This window comes from Salmo trutta, unplaced genomic scaffold, assembly GCF_901001165.1.
Source record: "Salmo trutta unplaced genomic scaffold, fSalTru1.1, whole genome shotgun sequence".
In the NCBI taxonomy this organism is placed as follows: domain Eukaryota; kingdom Metazoa; phylum Chordata; class Actinopteri; order Salmoniformes; family Salmonidae; genus Salmo; species Salmo trutta.
The window spans coordinates 1,045,192-1,061,795 of record NW_021823350.1 but is presented as its reverse complement, the minus strand read 5'-3'; the positions used below and the strand labels follow the sequence as shown (position 1 = coordinate 1,061,795).

Genomic DNA, 16,604 nt, shown 5'->3' with positions numbered 1-16,604 from the left:
ACCGCTGTATCCCTGAAAGGAATGTAGAAGATACTAACATCAGTTCAACATTACCGCTGTGTCCCTGAAAGGAATGTGGAAGATATGAACATCAGTTCAACATTACCGCTGTATCCCTGAAAGGAATGTGGAAGATACTAACATCAGCTTAACAATGTACAGTCGTGCCCAAAAGTTTTGAGAATGACACAAATATACATTTTCAAAAAGTCTGCTGCCTCAGTTTGTATGATGGCAATTTGCATATACTCCAGAATGTTATGAAGAGTGATCACATGAATTACAATTAATTGCAAAGCCCCTTTTTGCCATGCAAATGAACTGAATCCGCCAAAACATTTCCACTGCATTTCAGCCCTGCCACAAAAGGACCAGCTGATATCATGTCAGTGATTCTCTCGTTAACACAGGTGTGCTTCAAAAGGAAGGTGGTGCTTGGAATCATTGTCCTTCCTCTGTCAACCATGGTTACCTGCATGGAAACACGTGCCGTCATCATTGCTTTGCACAAAAAGGGCTTCACAGGCAAGGATATTGCTGCCAGTAAGATTGCACCTAAATCAACCATTTATTGGATCATCAAGAACTTCAAGGAGAGCGGTTCAATTGTTATGAAGAAGGCTTCAGGGCTCCCAAGAAAGTCCAGCAAGCGCCAGGACCGTCTCCTAAAGTTGATTCAGCTGCGGGATCGGGGCACCACCAGTACAGAGCTTGCTCAGGAATGGCAGCAGGCAGGTGTCAGTGCATCTGCACGCACAGTGAGGCAAAGACTTTTGGAGGATGGCCTGCTGTCAAGAAGGGCAGCAAAGAAGCCACTTCTTTCCAGGAAAAACATCAGGGACAGACTGATATTCTGCAAAAGGTACAGGGATTGGACTGCTGAGGACTGGGGTAAAGTCATTTTCTCTAATGAATCCCCTTTCCGATTGTTTGGGGCATCCAGAAAAAAGCTTGTCTGGAGAAGACAAGGTGAGCGCTACCATCAGTCCTGTGTCATGCCAACAGTAAAGCATCCTGAGACCATTCATGTGTGGGGTTGCTTCTCAGCCAAGGGAGTGGGCTCACTCACAATGTTGTGTGTGTGTGGTACCAACACATCCTCCGAGAGCAACTTCTCCCAACCATCCTGGAACAGTTTGGTGATGAACAAAGCCTTTTCCAGCATGATGGAGCACCTTGCCATAAGGCAAAAGTGGGTCGGGAACTAAGTGGCTCAGGGAACAAAACATCGATATTTTGGGTCCATGGCCAGGAAACTCCCCAGACCTTAATCCCATTGAGAACTTGTGGTCAATCCTCAAGAGGTGGGTGAAAAAACAAAAACCCACACATTCTGACAAACTCCAAGCATTGATTATGCAAGAATGGGCTGCCATCAGTCAGGATGTGGCCCAGAAGTTAATTGGCAGCATGCCAGGGCGGATTGCAGAGGTCTTGAAAAAGAAGGGTCAACACTGCAAATACTGACTCTTTGCATCAACTTCATGTAATTGTCAATAAAAGCCTTTGACACTTATGAAATGCTTGTAATTATACTTCAGTATTCCATAGTAACATCTGACAAAAATATCTAAAGACACTGAAGCAGCAAACTTTGTGGAAATTAATATTTGTGTCATTCTCAAAACTTTTGGCCACGACTGTACTCTAAGGCAGAGGCAGTAAAGCTTTTGTTGGTATTAAATAGTTACAGCTACAGTTATATTTCAGAGGCACTTGACTTGATAGTTTTCACAGGTATTCGTCTGCTATTTAGTAATAGACATATACTCCTATAATTGGTTACTAACTTGGTACCAAACTCAGCCTGGTTGTGCATTTTGTATTGAATCCCCAAAAGATGAAGAAGTAATTTGTATAATTGCAACATTTTCCACCTGGTAATTTTCCACAAGATAAAAATGCTACCATTATTCCAACAAAGAGAGTATGTGTGTGTGTGTCTCTGTGTGTGTGTGTGTGTGTGTGTGTGTGTGTGTGTGTGTGTGTGTGTGTGTGTGTGTGTGTGTGTGAGTGTGTGTGTGTGTGTGTGTGTGTGTGTGTGTGTGTGTGTGTGTGTGTGGGGGGGGGGGGGGGTAGCATGGAACCTGAAGGGTTTAAAATGAAAGCGTTGACACAGACAGTAATGTAAAACATTTGACACAGACAGTAATGTAAAACATTTGACACAGACAGTAATGTAGAACATTTGACACAGACAGTAATGTAAAACATTTGACACAGACAGTAATGTAAAACATTTGACACAGACAGTAATGTAGAACATTTGACACAGACAGTAATGTAGAACATTTGACACAGACAGTAATGTAGAACATTTGACACAGACAGTAATGTAAAACATTTGACACAGACAGTAATGTAGAACATTTGACACAGACAGTAATGTAGAACATTTGACACAGACAGTAATGTAGAACATTTGACACAGACAGTAATGTAAAACATTTGACACAGACAGTAATGTAAAACATTTGACACAGACAGTAATGTAGAACATTTGACACAGACAGTAATGTAAAACATTTGACACAGACAGTAATGTAGAACATTTGACACAGACAGTAATGTAGAACATTTGACACAGACAGTAATGTAAAACATTTGACACAGACAGTAATGTAGAACATTTGACACAGACAGTAATGTAGAACATTTGACACAGACAGTAATGTAGAACATTTGACACAGACAGTAATGTAGAACATTTGACACAGACAGTAATGTAGAACATTTGACACAGACAGTAATGTAGAACATTTGACACAGACAGTAATGTAGAACATTTGACACAGACAGTAATGTAAAACATTTGACACAGACAGTAATGTAGAACATTTGACACAGACAGTAATGTAGAACATTTGACACAGACAGTAATGTAGAACATTTGACACAGACAGTAATGTAGAATGTCTGAATAATCTTCGGCCGCTACTCCACTAACTGTTGTCTCCATTCATCACCATCATCACCATCATCACCATCATCACCATCACCATCACCATCACCATCATCATCACCATCATCACCATCACCATCATCATCACCATCATCATCACCATCATCACCATCATCATCATCACCATCATCATCACCATCATCATCATCATCACCATCATCATCACCATCATCACCATCATCACCATCATCATCACCATCCTCACCATCATCACCATAATCATCACCATTATCATCATCATCATCATCATCACCATCATCATCATCACCATTATCATCATCATCATCATCATCATCATCACCACCATCATCACCATCATCATCACCATCATCATCACCATCCTCACCATCATCACCATCATCATCACCATCATCATCACCATCATCACCATCACCACCACCATCATCACCATCATCACCATCATCATCATCATCACCATAATCATCATCATCACCATCATCACCATCATCATCAGCATCATCATCACCATCCTCATCACCATCATCATCACCATCACCATCATCACCATCATCATCACCACCATAATCATCACCACCATCATCCCCATCATCATCATCACCATCATCATCACCATCATCACCATCCTCATCACCATCATCATCACCATCACCATCATCATCACCACGATAATCATCACCATCATCACCATCATCATCACCATCATCATCACCATCATCATCACCACCACCATCATCAACATCACCATCATCACCATCATCACCACCATCATAACCATCACCATCATCATCATCATCACCACCATCATCACCATCATCATCACCATCATAACATCACCATCATCATCATAACCATCACCGTCATCACCATCATCACCACCATCATCATCACCATCATCACTATCATCACCACCATCACCATCATCATCACCATCATCATCATCCAGTACGTGAGTCCGTCTGTCTGCTTGATCTTCTTGTGTTCTGCACTCCTCTCAACCTCCAGCTGTAAAGACCTGCCTGGGAGGACAGGACAAGTCATCCACAACTAGGTTGATGTGATGTACCTCAGCTAACCGGTGCCCCCGCACATTGACTCTGTACCGGCACCCCCCCTCCCCCCATATATATTGTTATATTTTACTGCTCCTCTTTATTGCTTGTTACTTTTATCTCTTGTTCTTATCTGTATTTTTTTTTTAACTGCGCTGTCGGTTAGGAGCTCGTAAGTAAGCATTTCACTGTAAGGTCTACACCTGTTGTATTTGGGTTGTATTCGGCGCATATGACCAATAACATTTGATTTGAGGTGATGTGGCTCCTGAGCATATACTTTGAGTTGATTACTCAGCTGCAAATTCCATTGAGATATATTTGCAATTTTATCATCATATTATACCAACAACAACAACAACAACAGAAAACCCAGTCCACAAGCTAATTTGCTGTCTCTCTTTACTCTTGCAGATAAGCGTTTGGCCAGGAGAAGAGCGTCATGCGCTGCAACGTTGCTGCTGCATACAGAGCAGAAGACAACCCAGGAGAAACATACAGAGGTAGGTGGTGATGTTAGAGCTCAAACAGCACCCTATTCCCTATGTAGTGCACTACTTTTAACCAGAGCACTATGGGCCCAGGTCAAAAGTAGTGCACTATATAGGGAAATATTTCATTTCATTTGGGACGTACAATGTTCATTAACTTACACTGAAGCTGTGGCATAACTACATCTACCAAATCTAGGCCATATCCAAGCACAGCAGCTGAAATCAAGGTTTTAGTCCTGTATGCCGTAGTGAGTCATGCCAAATGGATCCGATGAAACAGAGGAAGAGTTTTACTTTGATAATCCATGTCAGATGATGAGCAGTGGTATAAAGTACTTTAGTAAAAATACTTGAAAGTACTACTTAAGTAGTTGTTTTGGGGTATCTGTAATTTACTTTACTATTTATATTTTTGACAACTTTCACTTTTACTCCACTACATTCCTAAAGACAACAAAGTATGTTTTACTCCATACATTTTCCCTGACACTCAAAAGTACTCGTTACATTTTGAATGCTTAGCAGGACAAGAAAAATTGTCTAATTCACGCACTTATCAAGAGAACATCCCTGGTCATCCCTACTGCCTCTGATCTGGAGGACTCACTAAACAGAGAACATCCCTGGTCATCCCTACAGCCTCTGATCTGGCAGACTGACTAAACAGAGAACATCCCTGGTCATCCCTACTGCCTCTGATCTGGAGGACTCACTAAACAGAGAACATCCCTGGTCATCCCTACTGCCTCTAATCTGGTGGACTCACTAAACAGAGAACATCCCTGGTCATCCCTACTGCCTCTGATCTGGTGGACTCACTAAACAGAGAACATCCCTGGTCATCCCTACTTCCTCTGATCTGGTGGACTCACTAAACACACATGCTTCCTTTGTAAATGATGTCTGAGTGTGCCCCTGGCTATCCGTAAATTAAACAAAACAAGAAAATGGTGCCGTCTGGTTTGCTTAATATAAGGAATTTGAAATGATTTATACTTTTTTGATTTTTACTTTTACCTTACCATACTTAAGTATATATTAGCAATTACATTTACTTTTAAGTATATTTAAAACCAAATACGTTTACTCAAGTAGGATTTTACCGGGTGACTTTCACTTTTACTTGAGTCATTTTCTATTAAGGTATCTATACTTTTACTCAAGTATGACAATTGGGTACTTTTTTTCCACCACTGATAATGAGAAGTCTCTCGTCACAGCTGAGTAGCTCATTTGCTTCTGGGTGCTGAGATAAGAGGTTGGTTCTTCCTGTTTGGAAGATTTTGGTTCATGCTGCTTTGTTCACTCTACCTGCCAGCATAAAACTTCTTCCTGCTCGCCAAATTAGATGTTGGAAAGGCCACCAGAACAGAGTCGGTAAGATTTAGGGTCCAAATACCACTGCTTCATCTTGGCTCTGATAGGAAGAGAGGTCAATTTAAGTCCTCCACTGGTAATTGTTTGCAAAACCCTCCCAGCCGTATTAATTAGTAAAACTCCCCCAGAAGGAGAGGATGTGTAAATCATTAAAATGAGAATGAATGCTGTGGGGCGGTCCGTCTACAGTCTCGGCTGCTGCTGTTCTCTGCACATCAGCCTCTTTATTGGTCCCAAATGGCTTCCTATTCCCTTTATAGTGCACTACCTTTGACCTGGGCTCTGGTCAAAAGTAGTGCATTACATAGGGGAATAGGGTGCCATTTGGGACGAATCGTCTCCCCTTCTGTGAAGGGGTTCAGTAATCTAAGGGGTTGGTCATGCATTGCCTTCGTAATTGAATGGCTCTGGCTGTATCTGTGACGGTGTTGTGGACATTACAAGGGTAAAGCATTTGTCACACTATAATCAATACTGTTTATTTCAGTATTAACCCAGGATAAAAAACCCCAATAGAAGTGAAATTAATTTAATGCTCATTTTCCTCCACTAGATCTCAGTATGAATAAACAAAAATGGATGTTTAAAGACACACTGTGTTATAAACTAGAAAGGATTGCGTTTGCATGCTTTAAATCACCCAGAACATTTTCCTTCCACCGCTGCAGTTTTACTATTTAGCTTGTGTAGATTTTTCCATGTTGTTGACATTGTTGTCATACTACATTGCTGCAAACTATGCAATTCACTTCTTAATGAGATTTTCGAAAACACTTAATCTCCTCCAAAATCCCAACCCCCCCACATCTCAGGCCAGACAGAGGTTTGAGACATGCAATCATCACAGTACATTAATGTAATTCAATATCTATTATAACACAGACCGATCCTACCATGTGTTCAGTGGGCTCATTGTACCATTCACTATGAACACTTTCTCAATCAATTTGTTGTCCGAATCCAAAATAGATACAGGGATATGCACCACCATTTCCACTGCAGCTCTGACTGGGTCCCAAATCACACCCTATTCCCTATCTAGTGCACTACTATTGTCTAAGGCCCATAGGGCCCATAGGGCTCTGATCAAAGTAGTGTACTATGTAGGGAATAGGGTGCCATTTGGGATGCAGCCTCTATATCTACAGGCTGAAGTCAGACCAATTTGATTTCAGGTTATTCTGTTATTCCAACATCTCAATTTTGGATGCACAGATAGCAGACAGAGGTATAGACAGATAGCAGACAGAGATATAGACAGATAGCAGACAGAGATATATAGACAGATAGCAGACAGAGATATAGACAGATAGCAGACAGAGGCAGAGACAGATAGCAGACAGAAACAGATAGCAGACAGAAAGAGATAGCAGACAGAGATATAGACAGATAGCAGACAGAGACAGAGACAGATAGCAGACAGAAACAGATAGCAAACAGAGACAGATAGCAGGCCGAGAAAGTTAATAGACAGAGACCGATAGCAGACAGAGACAAAGACAGATAGCAGACAGAGACAGAGACCGATAACAGACAGAGACCGATAGCAGACAGAGACAGATAGCAGACAGAGACAGAGACATATAGCAGACAGAGGCAGAGACCGATAGCAGACAGAAACAGATAGCAGACAGAAACAGAGACAGATAGCAGACAGAAACAGAGACAGGTAGCAGACAGAAAAAGAGACAGATAGCAGACAGAGACAGATAGCAGACAGAGACAGATAGCAGGCCGAGACAGTTAATAGACAGAGACCGATAGCAGACAGAGACAAAGACAGATAGCAGACAGAGAAAAAGAGATAGCAGACAGGGAGAGATAGCAGACAGAAACAGAGACAGATAGCAGACAAAGGAAGATAGCAGACAGAGATATATATCAGACAGAGACATAGACAGATAGCAGACAAAGACAGAGACAGATAGCAGACAAAGACAGATAGCAGACAGGATAAGATAGCAGACAGAGTCAGATAGCAGACAGAGTCATAGACAGATAGCAGACAGAGACAGAGAGCAGACAGAGACAGATAGCAGACAGAGACAGATAGCAGACAAAGACAGATAGCAGACAGAGACAGATAGCAGACAGAGACAGATAGCAGGTCGAGACAGTTAATAGACAGAGACCGATAGCAGACAGAAACAAAGACAGATAGCAGACAGAGAAAGAGACAGATAGCAGACAGATACAGAGAGCAGACAGAGACAGATAGCAGACAAAGACAGATAGCAGACAGAGACAGATAGCAGGTCGAGACAGTTAATAGACAGAGACCGATAGCAGACAGAGACAGATAGCAGGTCGAGACAGTTAATAGACAGAGTCCGATAGCAGACAGAGACAAAGACAGATAGCAGACAGAGACAGAGACAGATAGCAGACAGATACAGAGAGCAGATAGAGACAGATAGCAGACAAAGACAGATAGCAGACAGAGTCATAGACAGATAGCAGACAGAGTCATAGACAGATAGCAGACAGAGACAGAGAGCAGACAGAGACAGATAGCAGACAAAGACAGATAGCAGACAAAGACAGATAGCAGACAAAGACAGATAGCAGGCCGAGACAGTTAATAGACAGAGACCGATAGCAGACAGAGCAGAGACAGATAGCAGACAGAGACAGATAGCAGACAGAGCTGAATAGCAGACAGGGGCAAATCAAGTATTAATCCTGCCTTCTGACCTATGTGTGTGTGTGTGTGTGTGTGTGTGTGTGTGTTTCTCTGTGTGTGTGTGTTTCTCTGTGTGTGTGTGTGTGTGTGTGTGTGTGTGTGTGTGTGTGTGTGTGTGTGTGTGTGTGTGTGTGTGTGTGTGTGTGTGTGTGTGTGTGTGTGTGTGTGTGTTTCTCTGTGTGTGTGTGTGTGTGTTGTAGCAGGAGATGGTAGAGGTCCCTATGGAGGAGGAGGACGTTGACCCTAAAGACAAGCGTCCTGTAGCTTCCACCCCTGTTCCCGGATCTCCATGGTAACGTTCCTTTACACAATATTATGACATTTCTCTTGCCAGGATTGGTCAATGTTTGAATAAACATGTCAGAACATTTCAGCTCTTTAAGAATCTGTCCCATTCCAGTCATCCATGACACCAACCATGAAAAAGACGTTTGGCTAAAGTTCATAAAACATTATCTGCTATAATGTTAAAGTGGAATCATGTCTCTACTTTCTTCACTTGTTCTTGAAAACCATATTTTATATCTGGTTGTTATTTCTGATCTCATATTTCTTGAAAGTCTCAGGAAAGTGCTGTAATCACGGTCTTCATACCGTGTGGAATAATCGCTCGCAGTATGTAAAAACAATTTTCAAAACGACAGAAAAAACACACCGTGGCAAACCTTTGATAGAAAAGCATTTCTGTCCCGACAATGAACAGCTCGTATCGGGGACAATAGTACAATAAAACCCTGCCATATCTGTCTGCAGAGTAGTGCAATCTGTTTTTTGAAATGGACTTGTTTTGTTGTTCTCCACATGTAATAGCCTTTTGATCTGTCAGCGTGTGTTGATGATGAGAGTAGACTTTAAAGGCACTACATGAAACCTGTAATTTACAACACTTTCTCAGCCCAGCACCTAAACGGCATGTTCGTTTTTAATAAACCATAACCCGTACGTCTTAACCTTTCAGCAGCTTTTATTATGTAACAATTGGGTTAAAATATCAAAATCCTTTTTTTTTTTAACAAAGCAAATTGTAGGGAAAAAGAAGAGATTTGGTAAACAAATCGAATCCAACCTATTTTGTTTGATGATTCTAATATTGAAAAGTCTCATGAGAGATTCATCGTGACGTATTATCCAGATATTCCAACACCTTTCTGCTCTGTGACTATCATCTCCTGGCTGAGAGATAGCTAGCCATACCAATGAAATAGGATCTCATATAACGGGACAGCTCACAACCGGATAATATGAGGAAGTAAAGCTTCACAATTCATTTGATATGGTTGAGCGTGAAGACATATTGAATTATTCCAGGGATTCATAGACTAGCAGCTGTTAATACTCCTGTGGCTTTAAATACATAACGTCTTAAGGAGGAAGAGCTCTGAAGTGATACACGACAACAGGAACAAATTTTCCCCCGAAACCATCAACTGAAAATACATCAACTATTAGATTCTAGCACTTTCTATAACATGTCATGTCAGACTAAGTGACAGATAACTACAGTGGTTATATTCCTATTACTACATAGAGCATATATTCATCAACATATTTCTTATTTACATTATGGACCTGTATAATATACAGTATATAATCATATATGCCATTTCAAAGACAATTTTATTCAAAGTGACTTACAGTAGTGCGTTCGTACATGTTCTTATGGGTAGCCCCAGCAGGTAGCCCCAGTGTGTAGCCCCAGTGGGTAGCCCCAGTGTGTAGCCCCAACAGGTTGCCCCAGCAGGTAGCCCCAGCGGGTAGCCCCAACAGGTAGCCCCAGCGGGTAGCCCCAGTGTGTAGCCCCAGCGGGTAGGTCCAGTGTGTAGCCCCAGTGTGTAGCCCCAGCGGGTAGCCCCAGCGGGTAGCCCCAGCGGGTAGGTCCAGCGGGTAGCCCCAGCGGGTAGGTCCAGCGGGTAGCCCCAGCGGGTAGGTCCAGCGGGTAGCCCCAGCGGGTAGCCCCAGCGGGTAGGTCCAGCGGGTAGGTCCAGCGGGTAGCCCCAGCGGGTAGCCCCGGCGGGTAGGTCCAGCGGGTAGGTCCAGCGGGTAGGTCCAGTGGGTAGCCCCAGTGGGTAGCCCCAGCGGGTAGCCCCAGCGGGTAGGTCCAGCGGGTAGGTCCAGCGGGTAGGTCCAGCGGGTAGGTACAGCGGGTAGGTCCAGCGGGTAGGTCCAGCGGGTAGCCCCAGCGGGTAGGTCCAGCAGGTAGCCCCAGCGGGTAGCCCCAGCGGGTAGGTCCAGCGGGTAGCCCCAGCGGATAGCCCCAGCAGGTAGCCCCAGCAGGTAGCCCCAGCGGGTAGCCCCAGTGGGTAGCCCCAGCGGGTAGCCCCAGCGGGTAGCCCCAGCGGGTAGGTCCAGTGGGTAGCCCCAGCGGGTAGCCCCAGCGGGTAGGTCCAGCGGGTAGCCCCAGCTGGTAGGTCCAGCTGGTAGCCCCAGCAGGTAGCCCCAGCGGGTAGGTCCAGCGGGTAGCCCCAGCGGGTAGCCCCAGCAGGTAGCCCCAGCGGGTAGGTCCAGCGGGTAGCCCCAGCTGGTAGGTCCAGCGGGTAGCCCCAGCGGGTAGGTCCAGCGGGTAGGTCCAGCGGGTAGGTCCAGCGGGTAGGTCCAGCGGGTAGCCCCAGCGGGTAGGTCCAGCGGGTAGGTCCAGCTGGTAGGTCCAGCGGGTAGGTCCAGCGGGTAGGCCCCTTCTGGTTCTGTGTTTATCATTTCATGGAATACTTCTGGTTCTGCCTGCCTTCTCCCCAGATGTGTGTTTAGAATGTTATTATTATTGTTGCAGTGTGCCGTTTGAAGGGTTCAGAGAGTGGAGCATCAACTTTAAGGAAAGTTAAGACCTGACAGAGGCAGCATACTGGCTCTCTAGTCTACAAAACACACATTTATTCTTGACAGGCAAACACCATCTCAATTATCTTGTGTTGACACACACCACCACTGGTCAGGCATTACTAATTCAACTCTCATTGTTACATTAATATGATCATTTCTCCTCAGGTGTGTGGTGTGGACGGGGGACGACAGAGTATTTTTCTTCAACCCAACGATACAACTCTCTGTTTGGGATCAGCCAGTAGATCTGAAGGACCGTGGAGAGGATCTCAACAGGATTATAGAAGATCCTCCACATAAACGCAAAAAGGATTCTTTGTCCAGTAAGTTTGTGGTAATTCTTCCCCATTGGCTTGTCTTCATCCCTCCGTTTAGTTGGCCTAGTTACAACTCTTCTTAATGTTAAAGCGGGTATTTACCAGGCCGTGGCTTCAGATGGAACTGAAAAGCTCATTATCAAAACATGTTTTTAATGATCTGTTAATACGGAGGCCAATAAAATGGCCTGATATACTAGATCCTATATACAGTGTGTCAGTTCCATTGCCTGTCGATCCCAGACCACCAGAGGATCATGATGTCTGGATTCATTGAAGGAGATGATCACGAATGGAACGTGGAACCTTTAGGATGTGAAACCATCTCATGGTTGCATTCCCAATGGCACCCTATTCCCTATGGGCCCTGGTCCAATGGCACCCTATTCCCTATGGTCCCTGGTTTAATGGCACCCTTATTCCCTATGGGCCCTGGTCCAATGGCACCCTATTCCCTATGGTCCCTGGTTTAATGGCACCCTTATTCCTTATGGGCCCTGGTCCAATGGCACCCTATTCCCTATGGTCCCTGGTCCAATGGCACCCTTATTCCCTATGGGCCCTGGTCCAATGGCACCCTATTCCCTATGGGCCCTGGTCCAATGGCACCCTTATTCCCTATGGGCCCTGGTCCAATGGGACCCTATTCCCTATGGGCCCTGGTCCAAAGGGCCCCTATTCCCTATGGGCCCTGGTCCAATGGCACCCTTATTCCCTATGAGCCCTGGTCCAATGGCACCCTATTCCCTATGGGCCCTGGTCCAATGGCACCCTATTCCCTATGGGCCCTGGTCCAATGGCACCCTTATTCCCTATGGGCCCTGGTCCAATGGCACCCCTATTCCCTATGGGCCCTGGTCCAATGGCACCCTTATTCCCTATGGGCCCTGGTCCAATGGCACCCTATTCCCTATGGGCCCTGGTCCAATGGCACCCTTATTCCCTATGGGCCCTGGTCCAATGGCACCCTATTCCCTATGGGCCCTGGTCCAATGGCACCCTATTCCCTATGGGCCCTGGTCCAATGGCACCCTTATTCCCTATGGGCCCTGGTCCAATGGGACCCTATTCCCTATGGGCCCTGGTCCAATGGGACCCTATTCCCTATGGGCCCTGGTCCAATGGCACCCTTATTCCCTATGGGCCCTGGTCCAATGGCACCCTATTCCCTAAGGGCCCTGGTCCAATGGCACCCTATTCCCTAAGGGCCCTGGTCCAATGGCACCCTATTCCCTATGGTCCCTGGTCTAATGGCACCCTTATTCCCTATGGGCCCTGGTCCAATGGCACCCTATTCCCTATGGGCCCTGGTCTAATGGCACCCTTATTCCCTATGGTCCCTGGTCTAATGGCACCCTATTCCCTATGGGCCCTGGTCCAATGGCACGCGATTCCCTATTCCCTATGGTCCCTGGTCCAATGGCACCCTATTCCCTATTCCCTATGGTCCCTGGTTTAATGGCACCCTTATTCCCTATGGGCCCTGGTCCAATGGCACCCTATTCCCAATGGGCCCTGGTCCAATGGCACCCTATTCCCTATGGTCCCTGGTCCAATGGCACCCTATTCCCTATGGTCCCTGGTCCAATGGCACCCTTATTCCCTATGGGTCCTGGTCCAATGGCACCCCATTCCCTATGGGCCCTGGTCCAAAGAAGTGAACTATGTAGGTATTAGGGTCCCATTCGGGATGCACCCCATCTCTTTTGTGTTCTAATAGAATAGATAATATGGATGTCCTGTGTGTGACTGGCTCTGTAAATATTGAATTACATTGGATCTTGTCAGCGATGATATTATCTCCCCGGACTAGATTTCCCAGAGGTTGCTTTGTCTTTATTGATTTAACCTTATTGCAGTTACCAGCTGATTATGTATCGATGACCTTATACCTGAACCACACTGTTCCAACAAAGCATGTCTGGCAAATTAACTTTGGTAAATATGTGGACAACCACCATGAACTGAACATTGACTTATGGCTGATAAGACGGTGAGCAGCAATGCTACTCTAGTCTGATAGATTCTCTCACAGTTGTTTTTAATGACCAATTATATGAAGTCAGAGTCCATTGAAAAGGGATGTTTGTTACACTATGCGTCTGTTGGAGTCCATTGAAAAAGGATGTTTGCTATGCTTCTGTCTGTGTGTCCGTTATCTCAGCAGAGGATGGCTCTAACTCTCCTGTCTGTGTGTCCGTTATCTCAGCAGAGGATAACTCTTCTGTCTGTGTGTCCGTTATCTCAGCAGAGGATGGTTCTAACTCTCCTGTCTGTGTGTCCGTTATCTCAGCAGAGGATAACTCTTCTGTCTGTGTGTCTGTTATCTCAGCAGAGGATGGTTGTAACTCTCCTGTCTGTGTGTCCGTTATCTCAGCAGAGGACGGTTCTAACTTTTCTGTCTGTGTGTCCGTTATCTCAGCAGAGGATGGTTCTAACTCTTCTGTCTGTGTGTCCGTTATCTCAGCAGAGGACGGTTCTAACTCTTCTGTCTGTGTGTCCGTTATCTCAGCAGAGGACGGTTCTAACTCTCCATCTGCTGATGACGATGATGCTGATGATGAAGATGAACATTATTTAAAAACCAAGAGGAACAAGTGAGTATCAGAAAGTTTCCCCCCCATCTTAACCATACTCATAGTTTAACATTACAATGATACTTCTCTACAAAATAATAATCTGATTTCGAAGTACTTTTAAATGAAAAATTAAATAACATTTTACAAATACCACTGTACAGTACAGTACACTAGTTTTGACCAAAGCCTTATGGGCCCTGGTCAAGAGTAGATCACTATATAGGGAATAGGGTTCCATTTAGGGAATAGGATTCCATTTGAGATGCATCCTACAACTGATTCTATGTTTCTGTCCTGCTCAGACTGGAGGAACCTGCGGATGGTAATGAGGACCTGAGAGAGAGGGCAGGCGCAGAGACATGTGACACTCCTCCAAATCGGACTGTTCTACCCTTAGGACTACGCATCACACACTTCAGGGACATGCTCCTTGAGAGAGGGGTAAAGGCATATTGAACGGAATACAAAATGAAATGCACTTAGGCTGAGTTTAGACAGGCAGCCCAATTCTGATATTCTTTTTCCACTATTTGGTCTTTTGACCAATCACATCAGATGTTTTTCAGACGTGATATGATTGGTCAAAAGACCAATTGGTGAAAAAAAATATCAGATTTGGGCAAGCCTGTCTAAATGCAGCCACAGAGACGGACCTAAATTCTAACAGTTTTCCAGAATGAATTTAAACCATACTTTTCAAATTGGGACCTCGAATCCCTGTATTGCAACTAATCATCAAGGGACACAGGGACCAGCAACTGCAAAGGAAGCAAAAACACTAAACGATGGAAAGACCTACATCATGTAACAGGTTGGATGTATGATGGAAAGACCTACATCATGTAGCAGGTTGGATGAATGATGGAAAGACCTACATCATGTAGCAGGTTGGATGAATGATGGAAAGACCTACATCATGTAGCAGGTTGGATGAATGATGGAAAGACCTACATCATGTAGCAGGTTGGATGAATGATGGAAAGACCTACATCATGTAGCAGGTTGGATGAATGATGGAAAGACCTACATCATGTAGCAGGTTGGATGAATGATGGAAAGACCTACATCATGTAGCAGGTTGGATGAATGATGGAAAGACCTACATCATGTAGCAGGTTGGATGTATGATGGAAAGACCTACATCATGTAGCAGGTTGGATGAATGATGGAAAGACCTACATCATGTAACAGGTTGGATGAATGATGGAAAGACCTACATCATGTAGCAGGTTGGATGTATGATGGAAAGACCTACGTCATGTACTGAATGTCTTCTTGAATACGTTTTCTCGTCTCTTCAGGTTTCAGCGTTTTCTACATGGGAGAAAGAACTGCACAAGATTGTGTTTGATCCACGGTATCTTCTGCTAAACTCTGCAGAGGAGAGGAAACAGGTGAACTCTGCTAGTTGTCCTCCTTTAAATGGTCTTGTTTGATTAATTGGTCATGATTGATTTATCGGTAGGTCATGATTGGTTAATTGGTCATGATTGATTTATCGGTAGGTCATGATTGGTTAATTGGTCATGATTGATTTATCGGTAGGTCATGATTGATTAATTGGTCACGATTATTTTATCGGTTGGTCATGATTGGTTAATTGGTCATGATTGGTTTATTTTTTTTCATCATTGGTTAATAATTTGCTATAATCAATTACTAATGATTGATTAATAGGTAATGATTAATAGGTCATTATTGACAGATTGTGAATGAGGTTGACTCAGAAATGACCAATTTACCTTTAAAGTACAAGACAGCATGGATATTAGGGGTGTACCGCCAAGTAAGACAATACAAACAACTAATGGGCAACTTTCCTGATACGATTATGATCCCAGTATTTTTTGTAATTATCCATGATCCCCCCCCCCAAAAAAAAATTTAAATGTGGGATGGCAGTGCGCATCTTTCAACCAAGTGCAATGTGCTATGTGGTCTAAATAAGTCAATTGGCTGGGTCGCTTGTCTGTAAAGAGAAGGGTGGGATGTACGTTGATCCTGCCGTTCTGATTGGATAGAGGGAAGCTGTGTTTCTCTGTCTACTGCTTCGCTTCATAATTTCAACCAATCACTTCTCTTCCTCCCATGTTTCGGTCTGATCATTTTAGATTGCTGCTACCTCCTGTTTGTCTGCTACTGTGATAAATCACAATGGCGAGGACATTTGCTAGCTAGCAAGCTATCAATGTGCATAATATCTAACAAGCGAGCCAAGGGTAGGGAAAGAAGATGAACCGCCGATGTTCATTCTAACTGAGTGACAGCGAACGTTTAAGTTGGCCGTCTGTAAGTTGAAGACACAGACACAAACCCCTCTGCACGCTGCTCCTAATCTGCAGGT

The 16,604-nt window shown here is 44.3% G+C and overlaps 1 protein-coding gene across 3 annotated transcripts in view; it reads left to right on the top strand.

The window, feature by feature from the left end:
• The window catches only part of LOC115190190 (transcription elongation regulator 1-like protein), a 198,076-nt gene that overhangs the window by 177,413 nt on the left and 4,059 nt on the right, over positions 1-16,604 (top strand). For 2 of the 3 annotated variants that reach the window (XM_029748677.1, XM_029748676.1), the window contains exons 7-12: positions 4,408-4,496; positions 8,748-8,839; positions 11,530-11,687; positions 14,194-14,278; positions 14,563-14,701; positions 15,562-15,654. In XM_029748677.1, coding sequence (XP_029604537.1) covers positions 4,408-4,496; positions 8,748-8,839; positions 11,530-11,687; positions 14,194-14,278; positions 14,563-14,701; positions 15,562-15,654 — 656 coding nt within the window. The remainder of the gene's footprint in view (positions 1-4,407; positions 4,497-8,747; positions 8,840-11,529; positions 11,688-14,193; positions 14,279-14,562; positions 14,702-15,561; positions 15,655-16,604) is intronic. The other variant, XM_029748678.1, reaches the window with a different exon arrangement.